Source organism: Heterocephalus glaber, unplaced genomic scaffold (assembly GCF_053883595.1).
Source record: "Heterocephalus glaber isolate CG9 unplaced genomic scaffold, H.glaber_assembly_v1.0 deba00001813, whole genome shotgun sequence".
Classification (NCBI taxonomy): domain Eukaryota; kingdom Metazoa; phylum Chordata; class Mammalia; order Rodentia; family Bathyergidae; genus Heterocephalus; species Heterocephalus glaber.
Genome location: NW_028258484.1, coordinates 3,609,734 through 3,633,521, shown reverse-complemented (window position 1 = coordinate 3,633,521; position 23,788 = coordinate 3,609,734). Strand labels below are relative to the sequence as shown.

At 47.8% G+C, this 23,788-nt stretch overlaps 1 protein-coding gene across 30 annotated transcripts in view; it reads right to left on the bottom strand.

The window, feature by feature from the left end:
- The window catches only part of Mapt (microtubule associated protein tau), a 99,437-nt gene that overhangs the window by 39,506 nt on the left and 36,143 nt on the right, over window positions 1-23,788 (bottom strand). For 23 of the 30 annotated variants that reach the window (XM_021247541.2, XM_087203864.1, XM_087203868.1 and 20 more), the window contains 2 exons: window positions 7,186-7,302; window positions 1,154-1,240 (listed from right to left, as the gene is read on the bottom strand). In XM_021247541.2, the coding sequence (XP_021103200.1) occupies window positions 1,154-1,240; window positions 7,186-7,285 (187 nt within the window). In that variant the 5' untranslated portion in view covers window positions 7,286-7,302. The remainder of the gene's footprint in view (window positions 1-1,153; window positions 1,241-7,185; window positions 7,303-23,788) is intronic. The other 7 variants (XM_087203875.1, XM_087203877.1, XM_021247546.2 and 4 more) reach the window with 1 other exon arrangement.

The window sequence follows — 23,788 nt, the reverse complement described above, 5'->3', positions numbered from 1 at the left end:
TCAATCTCCCAGCCTCCACTGTAGCCAGGGTGGGCCATGAGACCTAGTTCTCAGAAGAGCCAGTGAGATCCAAGTGGAAATCTGTAGATGGTACTTGCAGGGAAACTCTTGATTTCTTTTATTTATTTATTTATTTTTTTTGAGGCAGGGTCTCGCTTTGTAGTACAGGCTGGCCTTGAACTCACTATGTAGCCCAAGCTGGCCTCAAACTTGCAGCGATCCTCCTGTCTCAGTCTCCTGAGTTCTGGGATACAGGCGTGCAGCACCATGCCCAGCTGAACTCTTGCTTTCCTAATGAAAAGGGAACATATTTGGCTTCAGGGTCATATTGACCATTTTGGTTTGTGACTTGTTCTTGCTTAGGAGGCAGCAACCATGTTGCAACCATGAGGCACCAATCCAATCACTGAAGATGACAGGTGAACATAGAAGAGCATTGATCACATGGGAAACTGCTGCTGAAGCCCAGATATCTTATTATGGGATACAAATAAATCTCTTCACATGTATGCCAGTTAGTTGGGTTTTCTATTTCCAGCAGCCAAACGCAGTAGTCTCAACTGACACAGATGGGAGGCAAGAGAAGGTGGTCAAAATCAGGATTAAGAAGTATTTCAGGAAATACATGAGGTGCTTCAAATGTTTGGAGAGGACAGGGGAGAAGACAAGGCCATGCCCATAGCTCAAGAAATGAGAAGTCCCACAGTGTGGGCATGGAGATGTGTACGACCCACCCCTTCCTTCACCAAGCTGCTGCTTTGGGCCCTAACAGCCCCCTGAAAGAAAAGCAAAGTAGGTGCTTTGGATGGGATAGGGGAGGACAATGGATATGGGACAGACCTGTGCATGTGCCCTGCTTTGCCCCACGACCCAGCCTCTGCAAGTGTGGCTGCCTGCAGAGCACACACAGGGTGGAGTTGCCCATACCAGGCACTGTCGGGTTAGGCACCAAAGCAGGCCAGCTCCCATACACCGCCTTGCACAGCACTGAATGAGCACATCTCTCAGCCAGCAGGACACAAAGCAGCAGAGGCAGCCAGAAGGGCGGCACATGTGGCGGGTGCAGGGGAAGGGTAGCTGAAAGCACAGCTAAGCACAGGCTGGAGGTGGGGTACGGGTGTCTGAGGGAAGCAGTGGAGGAGGGAGGCCCCACCTTCGGCCGTCGGAGTGCTCTTAGCATCAGAGGTCTCAGAGCCTGGTTCCTCGGATCCATCATCAGCAGGAGTCTGCAGGGGAGACTCTGGAACATACACAATGAACCCTTCAGGTTGGATGCCTCTCCCCAGACCTTTTTGGACCTCAGGGGGAGCTTGGGAACAGTGTCTTTTGAGCTGCAAACCCCTCAGCATGAGCCCCATGGCCATGTGATCAAATCTCGGAGGACCAAAGCCCTCTGGCCCCAACAATGCTCCACACCAGCATCACTGGATGAAGGCAAAGGTGATGTACGTTTGCTTCTGGTGGGAGGAGAGATACCTTGTGATCCACCAGTTCTGGTGGGAACAAAGGTCCTTAGAGTGACAAAAAGGCAGTGAATACCAGAAAGCTGAGCCACATGTGAACTTGCTATTAATTAATGCTACTGCTATTAATTAATAACAAATGGACACCTGGGAATGCCCCCACTGAGGGGATCCAACTCCTACCTTAGAAAAGGAATCAGCTCAGGGCAGACCCAGTGCCTGCTCCTACATGAACATGTAGCTATGTTTGGACTTTACCCAGCTTTCACAGAAAGCTCTACTCCATTTGAAACCTCAGCTATGGGTGCCTACAAGGAAAGTGTCCTTTCAGTATCCAAAGCCTGGCTGAAAGGCTCAAATGACTGCAGTGGTCCAGAGCCACACCCTCTACCATGAATATCCTTGGTAAGGTGGCTTTTGTTGGCTCAATAGAAATGAAGAGATCTACTTCTTCACCAAGGAAGATTGAAATGTTCCCTCCTGTACGGTACCTTGGCTACTGGAAGTCAACCTGTCCTGGTCATTTTATGTACTTATCCAAGCTTCACCCAGCCCTAGGGGCTGGGTGAGTCAGGGCCTTTAAACGAAGAAGGGCAAGACCTCTGGACAGCCCTGTATACACAGAGCTGAGTGCTAGTTCCTGGAAGGAAGCAGCTGCTCAGAAGAACATCTGCCTCTAGGAACATAGTCTAAGGAGGGGCAAAGAAGACCACACAGACCAAAAGCCCCAAAAGTCCATGTATTCCAGAGTGGGCTGGGACCAGCTGAGAGTGTGCCCCTGAAGGTCTCCTGAAGGAAATGAGAGTTACAGTCCAGAAAGCATTGGACCAACAGCCAAGATATCTGGGTTCAAGTCCGAGTTCCACCTTTTTCTAGTCAGGCAGCCTTGGACTTGCCTTTCAAGACCTCAGTTTCCTCATTTAAAAAGTGGGTGAGCTGACATCAACTCTACCTGCCTCCTCCTGGAGCTGTTGGGAGGATTCAGAGTGAAGCACTTTGCAAACTATAAGGATTTATATTTGTAGATCTAGTTCCCATTGACATGAAGGAGCCAAGTGTTTATGGGGACAATGTTGAGGTTCTCCTTTCAGCTAAGTTCTACCTGAATGCTCAGGTGACTATGACAGTAAGCCATGACTCAAACTGATAGATGGATGGATCAATGGATAACAGGACTGGTAGATGATTATACAGGGGGTTGGAGGTATGGATAGATGGGTAGATTATTGAATGATTGGGTATATATATGATTAGATTGATGACTGGATGGATGTATAAATGGATGGATGGATGGATGGACGGATGGATAGATAGATGGATGGATGAGATGGAAACACAAGAAGTTCCCATCAGAGTTTCTAAGCCATTTGCTAGAAAATCTTTGTCACCTACTTTTCCTCATCTTCTCCTGACCCTGGTTCTGTGTGCCCAGAAAGCCTCTCCAGTCTTCCCAATGGCATCTCAGCCATCAGCTTTTAGCTCAGTGACCTCACTCATCTCCATGTGGCAGGAATTCCCCATTCATTCTTTTTTCTTTTTGGTACTGGGGATCAAACTCTGGTCCTTGCACTTGCAAGGCAGGTGGTGAAATCACTGAGCTAAATCCCCAGCCTTCGTATTCCCCATTCTTTATGAGCATTTACTGGATGAGTGGGCTTTCATTGTCCTATTCAGGCTTAGACTGAAATCTAGGTGGCAGAAAGATAGATCACACCCTTTGGAGTCAGGCAGATGGGGCCCAAATCCACCATCTGCCAGCTGTGTGGCTCTAGTCAAGGCACTAGCTTCCTTCTGCTTCAGTTGTCTCCCCTGTAAAATGGGCATGGCAGCAGTTCCATCCACTCATGGGGCTTCTGCGAACATGAAACTGCTTACAGTATACTCAAAGCACTTTGTGTTTGTTGGGGCTGTATGTGGGAACCTCTCAGTAAGGGATGATGATGACCATCACTCACTACATCCCACCTTGGCTAAAGGGCCCCAAATAGCACTGTGCACCACTAGGAGACTGAATGTTTTTTTTTTATGGTACTGACAATGGTGATAAGATGTTGACTGGGAATCCCTGGGGCTCTGGCAGATGGCTGACCATTGTATCAGAAGGATGAATGGGTTCTGGCCAGGTGAGGAAAACATCCAGCATCATTCTTTAGTCACAGCCTAAATGCTATTAATATTTCCTCAGGTACACAGGGACTTTCAGTGCCGCTCTGTGCAAATACCTGCTCTGTGACACAGACTGCTGGTCACAGAGTCCATTTCCTTGGAAACAGAGACCTGAAACAATGCAGGATGGAGCTGTGCCCAGTTAAAGGCCATACTTTCCAGCCTTCTGGCCAGGCAAAGGTGGCTGATAAAATGTCAAGGGAAGTATATGGACAGGGTATTCAGGAAAAAAACATGTCTTGGAGGAGCTCAGTGGAGAAGGGCTCCCTTTGTGTCCATCTTCTGCCTCTTTTCCGGTGGCCATGAGACACCGTGAAGGTGGAAGCCACATGTTCAAGATGGTGGGTTTTATCAACCATATGAAAAGTAAAGACTATTTTCTGCTTGTACAAAAATGGTGAAGGGACCAGATCTTGTCTGCAGGCCAGGGTTGGCTGAGTCTTACCTTAAGAAATGACTCTTACCCCTTGGTGGATTGAAGAAGGAAAGAGCCTACAGAGGCCACTGGTTATTGTGGTAAGGTCTGTGGCAAGAAAGTCTGGATTGAATGAGAAGTGGGGGGAGGTCTCCAGGGTACCGCTACTGTCATGATGGACCAGCTGATGGTAGTATCACCAACAGCAGTGTGGAGCCCAGGGATGGTCCAGGATGGGGGCACATGAGCATGGATAGGACTTGTTAGGTTGTGGGTGTGATGAGGCATTTAGTGGAGATAAGTGTTGTCTCTTGGGTAACAGGAGTCTCTGGGGTATGAGCAGGCTTAGAGTCAGTTTCAAGATGGCAGGGGCTGGTTCTATGCACAAAGCATAATGCAAAGATGAAAAGAGGCAAGTGGAGTTCACTGAGTGCACAATCTTTGTAAAAGTACTGTCCCTGGGGCCCAGGATTTAGCTCAGTGGTTCTGCCGCCTGCCCCGCAAGCTCAAGGACCTGAGTTTGATCCCTGATACAAAAACCAAAACCAAAACCAAAACAAAACAGCACTGTCCCTGCACACTAGCCTTGGCAGTGTCCTTTCAGCTAAGAATGGCTCATCCCAACCAAGCTTCTAGCATGTGCACACTCCCAGGTCCTGAAGCTTATAAAAACCTGCAAGCTTTCAGCCAAATGGTGGGGTAACAGCATACAGACTGCCTTTGGGTCTTGTCAGTAAGCAGCCTGACTACCAGGAAGAAGTGCTTCACACCCCTGTGTGGTAGGGTTGGGGTGCCCCTCCGCCAGCCTGTCTGCAGTCGCTGTCATTTGCACTATCCTTGTTAAATTCCTTGGAAGAAGGGATGGAGGAGAAACAAGTTTCATTTGAATGTCTTACTGGGAAGGTAAAATAGGTTAGTTCATCAACACCTTTTAATGCATGAGGGTGCATTATTTTGCCAGCTAACAACTTTCACCCACTTTGCAGGGATCTAGCCCTATTCCATCTTGTAACAACCAGTTAGCTACTCTTTGTTCTGGTATTTTCACAGGTAGTTTCTTGTCATTATTCAAAAGAGTCTTTGTCACTTTTCTAAACTGTTGTTAGTACAGTGACACCTTCTGCCTAGTCAAATCTGTCACTCTGCACATAAAAACAGCTCATTCTAAACCATCAGAAACAAGAATAAATTTGATATCTATGAAAATCTCTTAGGTATCATGGACTTTCTTGGGCAGTAGATTCTTTGGGTAGGCAAACCATCTTCAAATGCTTTCCTTCCACAGCAGTTTCCAAAAGATTAGCAACTCAAATGTTGCAGTGTGTGTTTTGGTATAGAACTCATCAAGTTTTATGTTAAAGAATTGAATAACAGTTTGAACAAACATATTAGGCCACCTTGAAACATAAAATAACTTGATGAACTTGATCTTACTTTACAAATTAAATTTAGTGTCTTAAAAATTAAGAGTGGTAGGCCTGGGGATTTAGCTCAGTGGTTCTGCGGCCGGCCTGGCAAGCCCAAGAACCCGAGTTCGATCCCTGGTACCAAAAAAACCCAAAAAACAAAAAAACCCCCACACAACAACAACAAAATTAAGAGTGGTAAGAACCACACTTTCCTCTGACTTTATTTTAATGAACTTGCAATTTTTGTGAGTCCTTCTCACAACCAGTTTACTCGGTTATTAACATGTGACATTACTATGGTACATTGGTTGCAATATAATATACTATTTATTTACTGGTACTGGGGATTGAATCCAGGGCCTTTGCACTGAACCACTTCCACATGCCTTTTTATTTTTTATTTTGACAGAGGGTCTCACCAAATAGCTAAATGGCCAGGGCTCAAATTTGGCAATCTTCTTGCCTCAGGCTCCCAGAGGACTGGGATTAGAGGTGTGTACCACCATGCCCAGCAAATTGCCCTGCCTCTATATTGTGTTTTTCATTGGTATAATTCAGTATGAAGAATTGACTCCGAATACAGAATGTTGTGATTCTAACTTGGATTCCACCCATGGGAGTTTAACAGCTGAAATGATTAAACATTTCTCAGCTGCAGTTGGTGATGATCTTGGGCAGGGAGGCTTGGCTGGAGCCTGCACCCTGCCCCCAGCTCTGAGTTCTGCTGTGCCCCAGCCTTCTCCATCTCCTGGCACTCGAACTCATCTAATTCTCAAATGCCTCTTAGTCCCATTCGTTCCTGCTTACAGAGATGGAAACCAGTCTCTAAAACAGGACCCCAGTTGGTCCTGAACTCCAGGGGAGGAGGGGACAGGATGGTTGTTCTATATGCAGGAGAGCTGGTGGTCTCTGCTTTTCACACCCAGGGGATCCCTAGATGCCTCTAAAATGTCACCTCCTACCTTGGAGATTCACAATTTCCACCCACTACCCCACACTCTGGCTGTGAGGGTTTTATTTTTAGCATTAACAGAGAAAAGTAGGGTGTTGCAATTTCACATCTTAGAATTGAGTCTGGAGGTGGGGACCAAGTCCTCTTCATAGGGGGCCACATGGAGAGCTATACAGGGAGGGAACACCATGAGTAGAGCTCCTTGTGGCATAAGACAGCACTCTGGGCCAGCTCAGTGATCCAGCTGCAAGAGAGGGGCCAGTATGAGGGGCTGCAGAAAGGACTTTGGGTGCTCTGGTTCCCAGAACACGTGGCCCTACTGTGAAATGAAACATGTACATTGGGGCGGGGTCAACTGTTAAGGCCAGAAGACTACTACAGACTGTGGGAGTTGCTGGATTGGGGACAGACAAGCCTGGTTTAAGGAAAGGATGAAAAGTAATGCGTAAAGCCAAGTATTTTACATGCTAATGAATACTCCCAATCTACAGGCTAACAGGAGTGGCTAAGGACTCCAGGAGCCTACTGTATTATGGGAGTCCTGCAGTCCTTGACACAATCCATTCACTCTTGTGGCACGCTGTCCTTTGGAAAGGTAAATTTTCAAATAACCCCCTATTTGAATTATCTTCACTTTTTCAAATGACAATGTAATGATGTAAGGTATTGAAAATGCAAGTCAGGATGTGAACCCTTCCTGCCACCCCATGCCAAAGCAAAGCAAGCGGTTGGTTGTGATCTTCAAGGTGTTCAGTGCATTGTGTACAGGTGTCCACTAACCTTTCAGGCCAGGCTCTGTGTCCCCATCCCGGTCTTGAAGCAGGGTGTAGTCCCCAGCATGATCTTCCATCGTGTCAAACTCCTGGCGGGGCTCAGCCATCCTAGTTAAAGGCTCACCTGGGAAAAGAAGGCGGGAGGGTGAAGGATAGGTTGGATGCTGAGGGACTGGACTTCCCAGGAATATGGGGGAGGGAACGGGGGTATGGAGGAGTCTCCTCTCCCAGGCCATGCTCTTCCCACTCCCCTGTGCAACAAACAGATGCTCCATATCCCTGCCAAAGGGGTGTAATGATATTTCTGTGCACTTGTAATTCACCAATGGCATATCATCATATCATATTCAGAACAACCAGGTGAGGCAGGCTTGGTAAGCCTGACTTCTTACTCCACATCACTAAAAAGTAAATGCTGCTGATTACCAGTTTAGTTTTTTTCCCCTTGTAGTATTGGGGATAGAACCTAGGCCCTCACATATGCTAACTAGCCAAGCGCTCTACCCTGGAGCTACACCCCAGCTCTCTGCACATTTTTCCCCATACTTCATGTTGCCTTAGTGAAAGAGCTACTCCCACTTATCACTGGCAAGGTCCTAAGGGCTCTGGGGTTCTACCACAGAGACGATTGTGGGGCTCCAATGCCAGGACTGACACAGTGGCTGTGTCACTGGAGGTTGCCACTGGAGGTCTCCAAGGAGGCTCATTTTCCCAGGCTTCCCTTTATCAGACAGATGTGGCCCCTGAGTGGAAAACCTCTCACTCAATGAACCTGTGACAAGAAGCTGGCACAGCCTAAGCTACTTCACTTGAGGCGGCTGTTCTGCTCTTATCACTCCTCAGGAGGTCAGGTTGCCCCAATCTAGGGGTTGCTCACATTGTAACATCAAGGTAACCCAGAAGGCATGAAAAAGCAGAGATCCAGGGACGTGACAGCTGGCTACACTCTGCTCCTCGTGGAAGCCCAAAGCCCGTCCACCAGGGATCCCCTGAAAGGACAGGCTTGCTCATGATGAAAGTTTCCTTCTTTTGGCTACCTTGCCCTGCCAGCCTCAGCCCATGCACACATGTCCCCATCAACCAACTTATTCCTATGCAGAATGGGAGAAAGAAAAACATGGCATGGCAGGCCAGCACTATGTTGCCCTTAGCACTAACCCTTAGTGGCCTTCGTTTCCTCAGGAATGTCTAAACAGTTCTTAATGAACAAAGCAGGATAGAGTCAAAGGAGGGTTTGTGAAAAGTGAACTGTCTACCCTTTTGACGTGGGTCATGCTGTCAGAGGCACCCATTGCCCAAACTTAGTCTGGATCAGAGGCTAGGGCTTGCAGTACCCCTCCTGCACCCATCTGTACATCCACCAAGTCAGGACAAATGGGGTAAAGCATGGCGCATGCTGGCTGCTCCTCAGTGGGCTGAGCAGAGTGTGGAAAGGGGGCTGAGGTGGACAGTTGAAACTCTGCTCACAGGCATGCACAGCACCAGAAGAGGTGCCCCAAGGTGAACCTGGCAGCAAATGCAGGGTCAACTGGATGAATAAGGAGAGACTGTTGGCAGCGAGGTGAGGGTACTGGTCCAGGCATACAGTTCAAAGGCTGGAGCTAGAGTGCAGGCAGAGGGGAAGGGGAGGAGAGGGGAGGGGAGGAAAGGAGAGGAAGGAAGGAAAGGAAAGGAAAGGAGGGAGGGAGGAAGAAGGGAAGGAGGGAAGAGGGAAAGAAGGAAGGAAGGAAGGAAGGAAGGAAGGCAGGCAGGCAGGAAGGCAGGCAGGCAGGCAGAGGCAGATCCAAGAAGTGTCTTGGAGAACATATTAGACTGAGCTTCAACTTGGGTTGGGGTCAGGCAAAGAGATTAATATCTAAAAGTATGCCTGGTATGGTGGGGCATGCCTATAATCCCAGCAGTCTGAGAGGCTGAGGCAAGAGGATCATACCTTTGAGCCCAGCCTGAGCAATTTAGCAACTTATCTGGTCTCAAAATAAAAAGTAAAGATGGGCTGGGGATATAGCTTATAGTTCAGTGGGAAGGCCCTAGGTTCAGTCCCTAATACCCTCACCCCCACGATCCATAAATACACTAGAAGTGAGTGGTCAGGTGGCTGGGAAAATCAGGGGTGAGCTACACAGTCAAAGAGAACCCATAGGAGGAAAGGAGCTGGAAAACAAGGGTGGGTTCTGTTTTTAAAAGATCTTTGCTTGAAAGAACCCCCTGACACTGCATTTACCTAACTGGTGATTTATTTCACTTAATAAGCTCTAAAAAATGTATTCTATTATTCCTCTTGACTTCCATTATAATTTTAAATTTTTTATGACTCTTTATTTTCATGGATTGTTCAACAGAGATATATTCTACTTAGATAAACGGTCAGCAAATACTTCCTGTCAAGGGCCAGACAGAAAATATCATAGGTTCCACAGCCTGTTTTCTAGTGACCCCTCTGTTCCCCAAGTGCCATACTCACTGCCCCTTCAGGGCTGGAGATCAGAAGGATTCATAGGAAGCTGAATGAATTATAGGGGCCAGTGCAGAAATTAAATCATCCTTAAATACAGGCTATCATTCACTACACGGAATAAATAAACTGCTTGCATCTCAAAGGCCAGTATTTTTCTTTGAGAGAAAAGCGTGGACTACACAGGAGGAAGTCTCTAAGCAGGAGGGCTCACCCCTGCCCCAGCCCTGGGAGGACAGATGCCCTTAGGTTTCCTGGACCTACTTCCACACTTGCTCCAGCTGGTCTAGGTCAGCTGCCCAGTGCTAATGTTTTGGAACCTACCTGCCATGTTAAGAAAGATAAGCCTTGTTCTGGAGCATCCCTGAGGTCAGCTTGCAGAAGGAAGGAAGCAAAATCCAGAAAGGAGAGGTCCCCAGAGAGCAAACGGAAGTGACTCTTCTTCCACGCTTTAGGACAAACAAGGATGGCTGGCGCCTGAGCCTGAAAGCCGGGGGTGTAGGGGGATGGTTTGCTGCTTGCTGATATACTACAGGAGCCCCTGGGCCTGGCAACATGAGGCCCTTGTACTTGTTCCCTGTGGGCACCACATGGGCACCTCACAGGCACCTCAATGAGCTCACAACAATCCTTTGAGCCAGGTATCTTTGTCATCATCATCATCACCACAGATATTATGATATCTGGGAATCTGGGAAGTCATTTACCCAAGGTCATGAAGCCAGTAGGAGGCAGGCCCCAAATGCGAAGCCCGTGTCCTGAACAGCAGTGACACTAAGCTGTCCCTCATGGCCTACTGTTTCACACTGGACCATGAAGCAACCTTCAACTTTCTGCCTAAGACATTAGGGCCTGTGACTAGGATGTGGAAGAAACACAGAAGTTGTCACATCCCTCAACCTTTCGGTTCTTCATCCCCAAAATGTCACTGTATAACCCCTGAGCTCCCTTCTTACCCTGCTATTTTATCCTATATGAGCCCCTGCAGCCTGTGTCCTCAGCTCAGGAGCCTAGGAGGCCAGGGATGGGATAGCAGGAGGTCTCCACCTCAGGCTGGGGTGAGGGGCAGGGGACCCTAGCATCCAACCAAGGGTCTGCACTTTGGGCACAGCCTCCTTCCTTAGCACAGGCTCCTGCTGCCCTCCTTCTGGAAGCCACGGGCAGGATGGAAGAATGGACAAAAGACAGAGCCAACTGACAGGTGGTACAACCGCACATTTCAGGCCTGAGACTCATGCAAAGATGGTGCCCTGAAATACCTAAATAAGCATGGCCCTGAGGAAGCACCCGGCCTGAGCCAGACATGTCATCACGCCACAGACGCCTATAATCTCAGCAAGACACACAGACAGGAAAATAAACACACCAAAGCAGTGTTCCTCACTCACTTTCCCATTTCCTACTTTGCTTACCTTTCCCAGTCTCTGTCTCTGCCTCTCTGCCTCTGTGACTCTCTCCCTGTTTTTCTCTCTGATTCCCTACCTTTCTCCTAACTGTCCAAGCAGTGGCTCAGAGGCAGTGGTGTGGGAGATAAGGAAGAAATTTTAGGAGAGGCATACAAATTGGGTTAAACCTGGAAAATAAAATAGGCCATTTTTAAGGAACCCTTGGAAAAGGATGGTCTCTTGATGAGAAAATGAGGACCAGAGGGTCCTGGATTCTGTCTTTGGATTTGGTCCTGGATTTCTGTCTCTATTTTATAGAGGAACTGAGGCCTCAGTAGGGGAAAGGCTTGCTAAGCCGGCTTTAGGCTCACAGGTCCTCAGCCCCCTGCAAGCCTTGCTGGCTTCAGGGCAGGGGGAGAGAGAAGGGTCCGTAGGTTGAGAGCAAGGGACACAAAGAGGAGAATGCACTGGTGACAGGATAAGGGGTGATGACCAGGAGGCAAGGGGCAGGAGAGGCACCTGCATGTATAAACCTTGGAACCAAGTCACAGCTGCTATTACTCTGAATCTTTTTAAACTTTTTATGGTTGAAGTAAAACTCATGTTGCATAAAGCGAACCATTTTAAAGTGAACCACTGAGTGACATTTAATAATACATAATGTTACTCAACCATCACCTCTAATTCCAAAACTTTTTTATTGCCCCCCAAAGAAACTCTGTATCCACAAAGCAGCCCCCTCCCTATTTCCTGCAACCCCTCAGCTCTTCTCTGGCTCTGGAGGTGCCTCTGTGGAACACTTCATATGAATGATTCATATTCACACAGGACCTGGTGAATAAATGGGTCGCTGATGTCTTTCAGGGAGCATCATGTCCAGATTCACCCAGGTGACAAATAGGTCACTGGTTCAAGACTTGAGTGGGATTCCACTACATGGATTTACCACATCCCTTTCTCCATGATCTGTTATTCACTGATCACACCTGTAGTCAACAGGGAACATGATAACCTGCAGCTTTTTATTATGACTCTTTTCTGAGAATGGTGGAAGGTAGATGGAGGGAGCAGGTGTGAGCATGGAGAGGTGGACTGGTGGGGAGGAGATGGGTAGAGTGCCAGCCAATCTTCAGCTCCTTCTGTGTGGTGCAGGGCCGTCTCCAGTGCCCTCCAGACCCACAGAGGCACAGGGGTTTGCAGGTGAGACCTTGGGTCCCCTCTGCTCTCAAAGAACAGGGTCTTCCTAGGCTGGAGGATGCGCAAACCTCTGTCCAGTGGAACTCATGTTTCCTGCACAGCTGCCTGATTATCTCAGGCCATCCCTGAGGTGTCTGGCTGGATCCATATCCATGATGAGGGAACCCTAGGCTCCTGGTCCACGCAGAGGTGGCCTCTGAGCACCCCTGGGGGCCCTGTTTGCCATCTGGAATGCCTGCCAGTTCCTGAGCACCTTCCCATGACAGCATATCTAGGCTCACCAAAAACCTGTGCAGTAGGCAAATGGGAATAAAACAGGTACCTTGCCCAAGGCCACCTGGGACTTGACTTTGATCCTTCCTGCACTGCCACCCCGGGGACAGGTTCCCACAGTTCTGATGCTTTGCCCCTTCCACCCCACAGCTTTGCCACAAAAGCCAATTGGCTGCTGGGGTGGGGTGGGGTGTATGCAGAGGGGTGGTGGAGTGGGCTTCTACAGGATGTCTGCATAGAGTGCCCTCCAACAGAGACTCAGTCCTCTGGGGCCATACGCTTCCTCTGGTTCAGGGCGTTTCTTGCTCGAAGGAGATGAAGACACCACGGCCTCCTGCCACCTGTCCCCATCCTTCTATTTCTTCCCACTTTCTCATTCATGGCAAAACAATTTGGAAGTGAGTAATTTAGGTTCTAGAGCGCTCCTTAGGTACAGGAGGGGCTGCTCGACATCTTTTTGCCAGTTGAATTATTAATAGGATGGGTTAATCCGAACCCTGAGGAGCCATTGGCAGTTAAGGGCTTCAGAGAGGCTCTGTGATGCAACAACCCCAGGAGAAAAAAAATCATTGCTCCCACTTTACACATGAGAAAACTGAGGCTCAGCGAGGTTTAGTAACCCCTGTAGAGTCACACAGCTAGTAAGAGCGAGCTGGGTTTGAGCTGATCTTTCAACGTTAAAACCCATCTCTAAGCTCCTGTGTCACAAGGAGGTCTTTCCAACGTTCACAATCTTTGTAGCGGGGGGGAGATGTAGGTCCTGACTTGGTGCGGGCTGCAGTTAAAAGTCAAGGGCTGGAGTTAAGAGTCAAGGGCTGGTCTTCCGACCGGACTCAATTTTACCTGGAGCCCCAGGCCGCTTTCTAGGTCTAATTACCTCAGTCGGCGGCGCCAAGGAGTTTCCGGGCCGCGCCCAGGCCGCGGTAGGGGGCGCCAGACACCCGCCGGGCCACCCGGACAGACGACCAGACCCGGGCGTCAGTAACTCAGCGGAATCGCTGCCCGCGGTTCTGGCCCAGATAGGAGGGTCCCCTTTACCTGCCTCGAGTTAGAAGCCTAAACTGGAATTAGCAGGGACAGCCCTGCTGCGTTGTGAATGCTGAAAGCACTGAAAAGGGCAACATTTATGGCATGTGAATTATATTTCCATAAAGTGTTTTTTGGTTTTGTTTTGAGATAAGGGGATTGAAAAAAACACCCTAAATGAGGCTGGGCATGGTGGTGCATGTCTGTAATCCCAACACTCTGGGAGGCTAAGGCAGGAGGAGCTCAAGTTCAAGTCCACCCTGGGCAACTCAGACCCTGAAAAAGAGCTGGGACTGTATCAACTCAAAGGCCCTTTGTTCAACCCTCAGTACCACAAAAATAAATCTAAAACCAACAAACCCTAAATGAGTATCTGGCAGAAAACTGAAAATCGACTAGAGATAAACCTAGTAGCCTAAAATAACTTTAAAATAAACTTTGTTCTCAAAGGTAATTTTTGGCTTCTCATTCCATCTTTCCTTTGTTCCGGTCCCTTTGCTTGCCTCCCACCCTGCCCTAAATTTGCCAGACATTTAGGTGGGAACCAGCATTTCTCATGTGTCAAGCATTTCCAGGCTTTAGCTCAGTTAATTCCCACAACCGCCAATTAAGCTATTATGCTTATTTTGATGGTGCAGAAAGGTTGGGAAAATTGGTCGCATCACACAGTATCTGTATAATGGAGCTTGGTACCAGAAGCTGATCTATTACACTGATAACAGCTGTCTGATGACAGCTAGGGACTATAAGGACATTGGCTCAACTGAATGGATGCTCTGGTTTCCTCTGAGCACTGTAATGTCCATGTCCAACTCCTTCCCTGTAAGATAGGAAGGCTGTGCAGGGCAGAAAGCACCCTAGCCTCCCACTGAGCACTAGGTCTTGAGGAAATCCCTCTGAGAAGGACACAGGAAGTCACCTGCACTAGGACAAGGAAGAGGCTGGGGGCTGAAATACCCTCCTGAGGCGGAATCCTGGCTACCTGAATGCCACAGGTGCTTGCTAACAGCTGGTCCCCAACCTGGAGTATCTGAGGAGCCCCATAAGCTTTTGTCCCTTTCCCCTCTCCTGTTCCTCACAAGGAGTGCCCAGCATGGAGGAAGGCAAAGGGAGGTGCTCAGAAGGCCGGAGGGAAGTCAGTATGGTCAAATTCTAGGAGCTCATGGGCATATCACAGCACACTTTACCACAGAATGTTTTAGAATTGAATAATAGTAGAAGACCCAGACTTCAAGTGGAACTAGCAAATTAAATGGAGAGAAAATAAGGAGCACACACAGAGAAAAGACTTCCACAGGTGAGAAGACTCTAGAGTGATTTTGGGCTTGATCCAAGGAGAACCAGCAACCATGTATGAAAGCATGAATGAGGCTGATCTGGGGAGGTGGCAGTGCCACTCTGTGTACCCAGAGGGGTTGTGGCTGGTGTCAGCTGGCTGAGGTCCATCATCACAGAAAATTCAAAGGTTGAATCTGAGAGAAAGTTCTGGTTATAAGTTAAGGTTTCTTTTTTGCTGTTGTTGTTTAACTAAAAGGTTCTCTGTAACCAGCAGTGCAGTTGAATACTGTTTGCAAAAGCTGTTCTGCTCAGCGGGGCATAGTGATGCATGCCTGTGATTCCAGCACTTTAGAAGGCTGAGGCAGGAGGATCACAAGTTTGAGCCTAGCTTGAGCAACTTAGTAATATATAGCAAGACCTTGTCTCAAAAAAGGATTGAGGATATAGCTCAGTATTGGAAAAATGAATAAATAAATAAATAGGCTGGGGACATAGCTCAGTGCAAAGTCCCTGGGTTCCATTGCCAATACTGAAAAAAAAAACAAGTACAACAATGTGAAAGAAAGCTCACTAACTACTGCTGGCACCAGGCAGATACTTCTCCACACATCTGATTGTCCCTAATGAGGCCGTATTACCACCTATTCCATAGCCTATTGGTCATAATATCTAGTTGATCTCCAGTGATATAATTTCTAGTGTCACTGTCATGGGGTGGGTGGGGCTGCTGGCTTCCTGCTCTAACAGGCAGCAATTGGTCCAGAGTCCAGCACAGCATTACACTTAAATGTGCTGGGGAGTGGGGCTTTAAGCCATGCATACTCTTCCCTTAATTACAAGAGTAAATGGTTTTGTAGCCAGGCCCCGTTTACATTTTTATCTCATGTAATCCTCACTACCACCTATGTGAAGCAGAAAATGTTATTATCTTATTATCCCCATTTTATGCACAGCAGCTGCCCAGGGTGAGGGATGATATGTGTGGCTGTGAAACTGCAGTCCTAGCATTTGATGCTGGATAAGTCTGTCTTCAGAGACCTACATCAGTGACACAAGAGGCCCACTCCAACCTCTAATGCAGGAGGAGCTGCTCCAACCACACTTTTGAGAGGTAAACAGGTAACTGTAACTTCATTTTGCAAGTGGGGAAACAGGCACAGAGCTGAGGGACCACAAGTGGACCCAGAGATAGTAGCAGAGGTGGAGACTATCTAGCATGTGGTGGCTTGCTGGAGCTGGAGGATCAGCATGGGGATGGAAGTCTGGGGAGTGAGGGCTGGAATTGTGTGTTGGAGGTATGTCGGGACGTGGGGATGTGGTCATTCCCTGATGATGAATGGGCCTCCTTATGGTCAGGCAGGGCAGTGTCCACTTTCCAAGAGCATTATGGACACTCAGAAGCACCTGGCCCTCTGTTAGCCACCACTAGGATTTACTAACAGCTCTTGGGCTGTCCTCTTCAGAAGGACACTTTGTGGACATGGCATGGCCTCATCTTCACAGCAGTCACCTTTCACTCTGCACTCTTCACCTGGGACCAAAGGTGAGCCTGGAGGGTCCCCTGCCTTGCTTGGTCCTGATGCTCTCCCATGAACCCACACCTCATGATTTGGAGATGCCATCTTTGGAGGTGCACTGAGAGGCTGCTTACCCCCAACCCAATTCCTCTCGGAATGCACCTAATCCTGTCTTGTTAGCTGGATGAAAAGACTGGACTCCCAGGCCTTGGCCTCTGAGGTGCAGGTATGGACTCTGAATATTTCAGGGGGGACCCTGGTCCTTGACTCAGTCCCCTCCATGGTCTTGGTGGAAAGAACACCCTGATGGAGTCAAAAGCCCTGGGGTCCAGTCAGTCAGGCCCACTCACTGGCTAGGTGATGCAGGACTTGCCCTCCCTCGATGGCAGATTCTTCCTTTGTAACTAGGGAGTGGTGCTACACTTGTCTCACATGGTGGCTCTGAGGGTAACTGAAAAAATGCATGTGGAAAGACAGTACTTTAGAAATGTGATGTTCTAGACTGATGAGGCACTGCAACATGTGGTGGGAGTAAGGGGAAGACAGGGGAGGCTTAACCTGAAAAAATCAAATCGGGAGCCAACATGAGAGCTTTTGTAGAATCTGCCCTGATGGAGGGGAAGGGACAGTAGGCAGAGGCCACAGGCAAGTTGGTTCCACCTGGAGAGAAAAGAAAGAGAAGGGACTTCTGGGAAGATCTCAGTAAAGGTAGAGGTGAATTGCAAGAGAACAGTGTCCTTGTTCCTCATTCCTTCTGCTGTTGTGCCCAGACGAATCACAGTAAGCAAGGGAACATTCGGCAGGTGATCTGGGGGGACAGAGGGCCTGGAACTTTCCATGCCACAGTCTCGGCCTGCTGGCGATATGCCCAGAAGCAGTGGGGGAGATAGGAATTAGAAAGGCTAGTGGGAACAGCCCAAAACTGGCTCTTTTTGACATGACATTTCATTACATGAGAACAACAAGGAAGGCAGAGAGGGAAGAGGAGCATTAGGAAGGAAAGGTGGTAGTTTCTAAGATGGCTTCATTTCTATTTTTTGAGTCTGAGGACATATCCTGAAAGATTCTGGGGAGAGGAAGATGGCAGAGACAATTGCTAATTAGAAGCTGTCCCTCAGTAATGAACAGCCTAGGCTCAGAGTGGTCTTGGAAGGATGGAAAATAAATAGTGGTGACTAAGCATATACAAGAAATGTCACACTGTCCCCAAATTCTCTCTTGGACAGAGCTACCCAGCCCCTTCAGTGTGATGGCATCAGTTCACAACAGAGCAGTGCACACTCTGGTCATGCTCCTGAAGTTTACTCTGGATCTTTCATTTACTGGCTGTGTGACCATGGGCAAGTCACTGAATCTTTCAGAACTTCAACTGTCATGTCTGCAAAAAGTGAGGATTAAATGAATTAATACACATCAAGGGCTTTAAAAGCTGTATCAGTGCCAGCTATGGTTATTATCATTAAAACCTCATCTTCCATTAATTTAGCCAAATCTTTTTGTGATGTGTTTGTATTTTCAGACTACATAGCTCTCAGGGCAAAGGGCCCCTCCCATCCTGGATCCTGGCATTAGAAGGTTTTACCCAGTTTTGATTATAATGATGCTCTGGCCCAGCCTGTGCTTGGAGAGGCGCCTGGAGTTAGGTCTAGAATTTGGAGGCCACCAGGAAAGAAATGCCCGGAAGCAAGAGAAAGAGTGTGAGACTAGGCAGATCTCTCTAAGGGCTGCTGTTTGAAAATACCCAGGGCACATGATGCCCCCTTGGGCCTGCCAGTGCAGCCTCTGGCCAGGCAGGGCAGATGGCAGACCCTGTGAGATCATCTCCTGGTCTCGTGATACCATGGGGGCTGGGCCAAAACCCCGTCCTGGTGCACCCTGTGGGAAGCCAACTGCTTTGTAAGGGAGAGGAAGGAGCAGCTTATACACTGGCCTACAGGGATCCCGCCATCAGTGAGAGAAAATAGTAGTATAGATATGTGCATGAATGGACTTTTTATAAACAGGGAAATAATGCATGTATGTGAGTGTGCAGACAGAAAATGCTAAAGGATGTAAGTAGAACAAGTGTATTCTCTGGGAAGGAGACTCACGAGGGAGACTCGCTCTTGTCAGTGCATATGCTTTTTACTCATTATCCAGTTTTTAAACATGTATTATATTTATTTGATAAAGAACAAGAAACACGTTACCATTGTGGCAAAACAAAACACCCTTATACCAGAATCATAAGGGTGGATCATCCCACAGTGCAACTGTAGATCTGCATCAGTTAAAATGGACATATCAGAAATTTGGGTCAAAGTGTCATGGTTGCACATACCTGTAACCCTAGCACTCAGGAGGCCAAAGCAGGCAGATCGCAAGTTTGAGGTCAACCTGGACAACTTAGCCAGACCCTGTCTCAAAAGGTAAAAAGGGCTGGGGTGTAGCTCAGTGGTAAAGTGTCTCCCTAGCATGTATGAAGCCCTGGGTTCCATCCCCAGCAGCTCAAAAACTATAAATAAATAACTAAATAAATTTGGGTCAGGAAAAGAGAGGAAAAGGAAGCCTGGGAACATTTAAATTCTAGGCCCTAAGAACATGCTGCAGAAGCAACAACCTTATTCAAACCCAATGTCCACCAGCCAGCAGGAAAGGTGAAGGATGGCCTAGACTATTTGTATTTGGAAGAAGAAATTATGGTCACATACTTGGAAGGAAGGAAGGAAGGAAGGAAGGGAGAATGAGCAGATGAAGTGGAAAAGTGAGAAAGTCTAAAGAATGCAGAAATGAGAATCTACCTGGAAAATGACAACCACTTCACTCCAGGGATGAAAATGCACGAGCATGTGTGTGCCTGTGAATGTGTGAACACCCCACACTCATCAAGAGGAAGACCCAGGAAATGAGAACCCTGGCTCAGGCTGCATGTTCCCCTTGTGTCTGAGGCTTCTGGATCTTCCCAGGGTCTCAGGAGTAACTATCAGGATCAGACAGGAACACTAAAAGTGCTGTAACGTAAGTGGGGGATTTTATGGCATGGAAATTATCTCTATAAAAGGTGGATTTCAAAAGCTGCAAAGGAGGCTGAAATTCAATTTATTTCCTTTGGCTAAGTCTAAAAGTAGAGATGCCCTTCGAACCTGGGCAAGAGCTAGATTTCCCAGCAGGCCTGCAGTTGGCTCAGCACTCATCTCCTGTTTCTCAGTAGGAGCCCTCCGCCCCCATGGACTGAAAAGAAGTTCACCCCTAGGAACCCGGGACAGCTTGCACACCAGTATCCCTGCTTGCCAATCTGGCTTTGGCTCAAACTGAGTTGCTGGGGAAAGTCTGTGTTTAAAACAAAAAACAAAAAACAAAAAACAAAACAAAACAAAACCCCCACAAAGGTGGCTTCCCATTGTCTATACATATCCAGAAGCTTTTTTGGAGGACATGGGATCTGGATGGGAATCCCAGAAGTCAGGGCTGTGGTGGAATGTGGGGCTGTGGCCCACTAAGGAGCAGAGGGGCACCAGGAAAAACACCTGGCCAAAGGGCACCTTCCCAAGTGAGTGCACTGCATGGGCTGGCAGCTCAGAACATCTGTGCAGGGCAGGCACATATCACATCCTGTGTTAGCCCGTTAAAACACAGAGTGGGGGGCCGGGGATTTAGCTCAGTGGCGCTGTGGTGCTGTGCCTGCCTCACAAGCTCAAAGGGCTGAGTTTGATCTGTGGTACAAAAAGCAAAACAAAACAAAACACAGAGTAGGAAACACACAGTGAGAAAGGGCAAGTGAACAGAAGATAGCAGTGGCTGGGGGAGGTAGCCAGGTTGCCAAGACTGAGGGTGGCTGAGATGGGCCCTTCCTCACCACAGGCCCAGGAAGCATGCGCCACACCATCCTCTTGAAGCTTGGGGTATGCAGAGGAACCCCAGCAAACACTTCAGGTGCTTTGGGAGACAACATTACCACCACATCTTCACTTTGGAAGATTTCACCACTCATCTCCCAGATCCCACTTCTGCATCGGTGGGATCAGGCTGGGAAGCCAGGCATTGGACACCTGGGTAGGAACCACTGGCTTTCTGTCCTCTCAACCCTACCTCCACTGGGACTGGTCTTCCCTGTTGTGCTTGTCACATCACACTCCGATTGCTCCCAATGTCCCTCAGCAGATGGCAAGCACCTTGAGGGTGGACACTTCTGTGGACATTTTAAAAAACTACAGTAAACAATTCAGCACCTGGTGCAGTGAGAGTTGGTGTGAGACAAGTGTTTCATGAATGATAGGCGCACAAAAGAATGAATTTTTACTGAATGTCACTCCTTACACTTGTCAGTGACAACTGGGGTTCCTAAGTGCTACTCTGTTTCACTGTCTGGCTTTTGCATGTGCTGCCACACAAGCTTCAGGCTTTATCAAAGCAGTCCCTGCTTCTAAAAACTTCTGACTCTGCTGAGCTCCTCTCCTGAGGCCCTGCGAACACTTGCAGCATGGTGGGGTGACTTCTCTGGTTAGCTGTGTCTGGTCCTTGGATGCCCACACCTTGGTGTGTGTGTGTGTGTGTGTGTGTGTGTGTGTGTGTGTGTGTAACCACCTCCTTTCCCAGTGAGTCTTCCACACTTGCCACCACCTGGCATAGGGAGGCCCCTGGGAAACACTGCTGAACCAATGGGGATCCTGCGGGGCCTGGAGACAGCTTTTAGTGGGCTAAGGGAAGAGATATGGCAATGTTAACCACTAACACTTCCCAAGCCAACAGCTCAGAGCACTTCTCAAATCTGACAGGCAGCCTCTTCTCTGGCATGGGCTACCCAGTTCCCTGAATTATAGCTGTACCCTGACACCCCACTACAGAGATTTTGCTCTCCTGTGATGCAGAAGGGGGCTCAAATTCTCCCACCCCTTTATAAATCTCAAGTGACCAAATGAAGTCCTCTTTTGTGAGCGTCTTTAGTTGCGCTGTCATGTCTGCCTCAATGTCCTGAATCAATTTAAAACATTTACTTTTCATTGTCATTTTGGCTTTGGGGAAGAGCCAGAAACTGCACAGTACCAGATCCAGTCAATAAGGTAGAGAACTTCACATCATAATGTTTTTACAAGCCTGCTTTTCTGTTGGATGACACTAAGTAGAACTAGTCACTGTATTTTTTTTCTTTTTTTTTTTCACTGTATTTTTGATAACACCTTATAAAGACACTCATGAAACTGGACTTGTAGAACTGCTTCAGAAAGTGGGAAAAAGAAAAAGATAAATGTGTTTGAAGTGAAGGGGAATATTTGGGGGGAAGTTGATGGCAATGTGTCTTCTTTTACTGTAATAAATATTTAAAAAATTGAAACATTCACTGTATCTTTTGATGACCTCCCTTTCTTTCCATGTCTCCTGGGCACTGGGCTGAGTAGGAGGGACTTGAACTTGTCATCTTTTAGGGCAAGGTCTCTCCTATTTTGTTTGTCTCCCTACCCCCAAATAAACTTCTTTCCCAGATATCTGTCTGAGTGACCCTGATTGGCTAAGACAGAATTCTATAATCCCAGATTCTCAACATTAGAAAGTACTTTAAAGAAAGTCTCTCAATAGCAACCTCCTAAACCAGGCTTGGTGGTGCACGTCTGTAATCCCAGCACTTGGGAGGCTGAGGCAGGAGGATCGACACAAGTTTGAGGCCCGCCTGGGCTACAGAAGTGAGTTCAAGGCCAGCTTGAGCTACATAATGAGACCCTGTCTCAAAACAAAACAACAACAAAATAGCACCCTCCTAGAAGTGGTCATCTAGCTGTTCGGGAATACTTCCAGTGATAGGGAGCTCACTATCTCTAAGTGGCTCATTCAATTTTGGCATTTTTGATTGACAGATGTTTCTCTTTATACGTTTGGAAATTTTCCTGAAATCTGGGCAGAATAGTCCTGCTTAGCCCAGTGGAACCACGCAGAACATGCCAGTCCTTTCTAGGGAGGCCTTCTCACACCCAACCACTCATACCCTTGTCTCTTCTCCAAGCTGAACATCCCCTGCTCCTGTCCTGTTCCTTACATAGCCAGACAGGGGGTGGCCTTGGGCATCAAAAAGAACTTTAAGCTCTAACAATGCAACTATGAGAGTGACATCCGCTGAGCATTTCTTATGTGCCAGGCACATGGAGTAAGGAATCAAATCCTCACCACAACCTAGGAGGAAGATTATGTCCTCAATCCCCAATTTGAAGATAAGGACACTGGAGCAGAGAGGTGAGGTAATTTGGCCACAGTCACACAACTTGCCAGCTGCAAAGCCAGAATTCATACTTTAGCTAGGAGAGCTTGTCACTGAAGACATCCAGAGCAAGGTAGAAAATCACTTTCCCCCATATCATGAGATGCATGCGCTTGATGCTACAATGCAATTGCAGTTCTGCTTTCTTACAACCTCTTGGCCACAAAAATAGAAAGCTTGTCGTATACTGCCATTCTTTGCACTTTCAATAGAGTTTCCTACTCTCTCTTCTCTTGGAGGCCGTAGCACAATTCTAGGGCATCACAACTGTGCTTCCAAATAGGGAGAAGAAAATTATCTGATTCCTTCTAGCTATAAAAATGACGAGCGAAAATACCATACAGTGAGTTAGGTCACTGAATACACCTCTTTCCACAGGAGGGAATGAAGACTGGCATCTGTGCCGTGCTCAGAGGGAAGGCATGGATGTCAGGAGAGAGCCCCACCCACGCAGGGCATGGCTGTGCTCAGATATGGCTGGGGGACTTCTGGGGGCCGTATGCCTGCTCTGTGACTCAGTCCTCAGAGGCTCTGGTGAAGTTACATTGCATGATTACCTGCTAAGGATCTGCCACCCGCAGTTCAATTCCGTAGTTCAAGAGAGTGAGTAGAAGGACAGAAGCCTTCCTGAAAAGTCTGTTTCAAGTTACAGAATGCTATCATTTCCTTTGCATTCTGTGGCTTATCATTTGGTCACCAAAATGATTTATAAGCAACATTCAAGGGATGAAAAAAGCCTAAACACCTCAAGCCAGTGTTTAAATTTTTTTTTCGGAGGTGCTTGGGATGGAACCTGGAGCCTTAAAGATGCTGGAAAGGGCAAGAATATGAGTTCTGCCCCTGGCACTGCAGAAAGGAACACAGCCTTGTGGCACCTTGACCTTAGCCTGATGAAAGCTACATGGACTTGTGACCTCCAGAACCTCCAGAACCTGGAAGTCAGACCTGTCAGATAACACATTTGTGGGTCTCCCCCCCAATTTGTGTTAGCTGAAGTCACTGAATTTGTGCTAATTTGCCACAGCAATAAATAGAAAATGAATACAGTTCATTTTGATAAATCTGCTTATGAATGTAAACTAGCACTTCAATGACAGTTTGATCTGGAGGGCAAGGAAGGGAAGAAAAGGACTTCGATGGAGCACCTGCCACATGTCAGGCATTGTGTGAGACCCTGTGGCATTTACCACCCTCACCCCCACCCCTGCAGCTCTCCAGACCATATTTAGCCAGGTGGGCATTGATAGCTGTTTGGC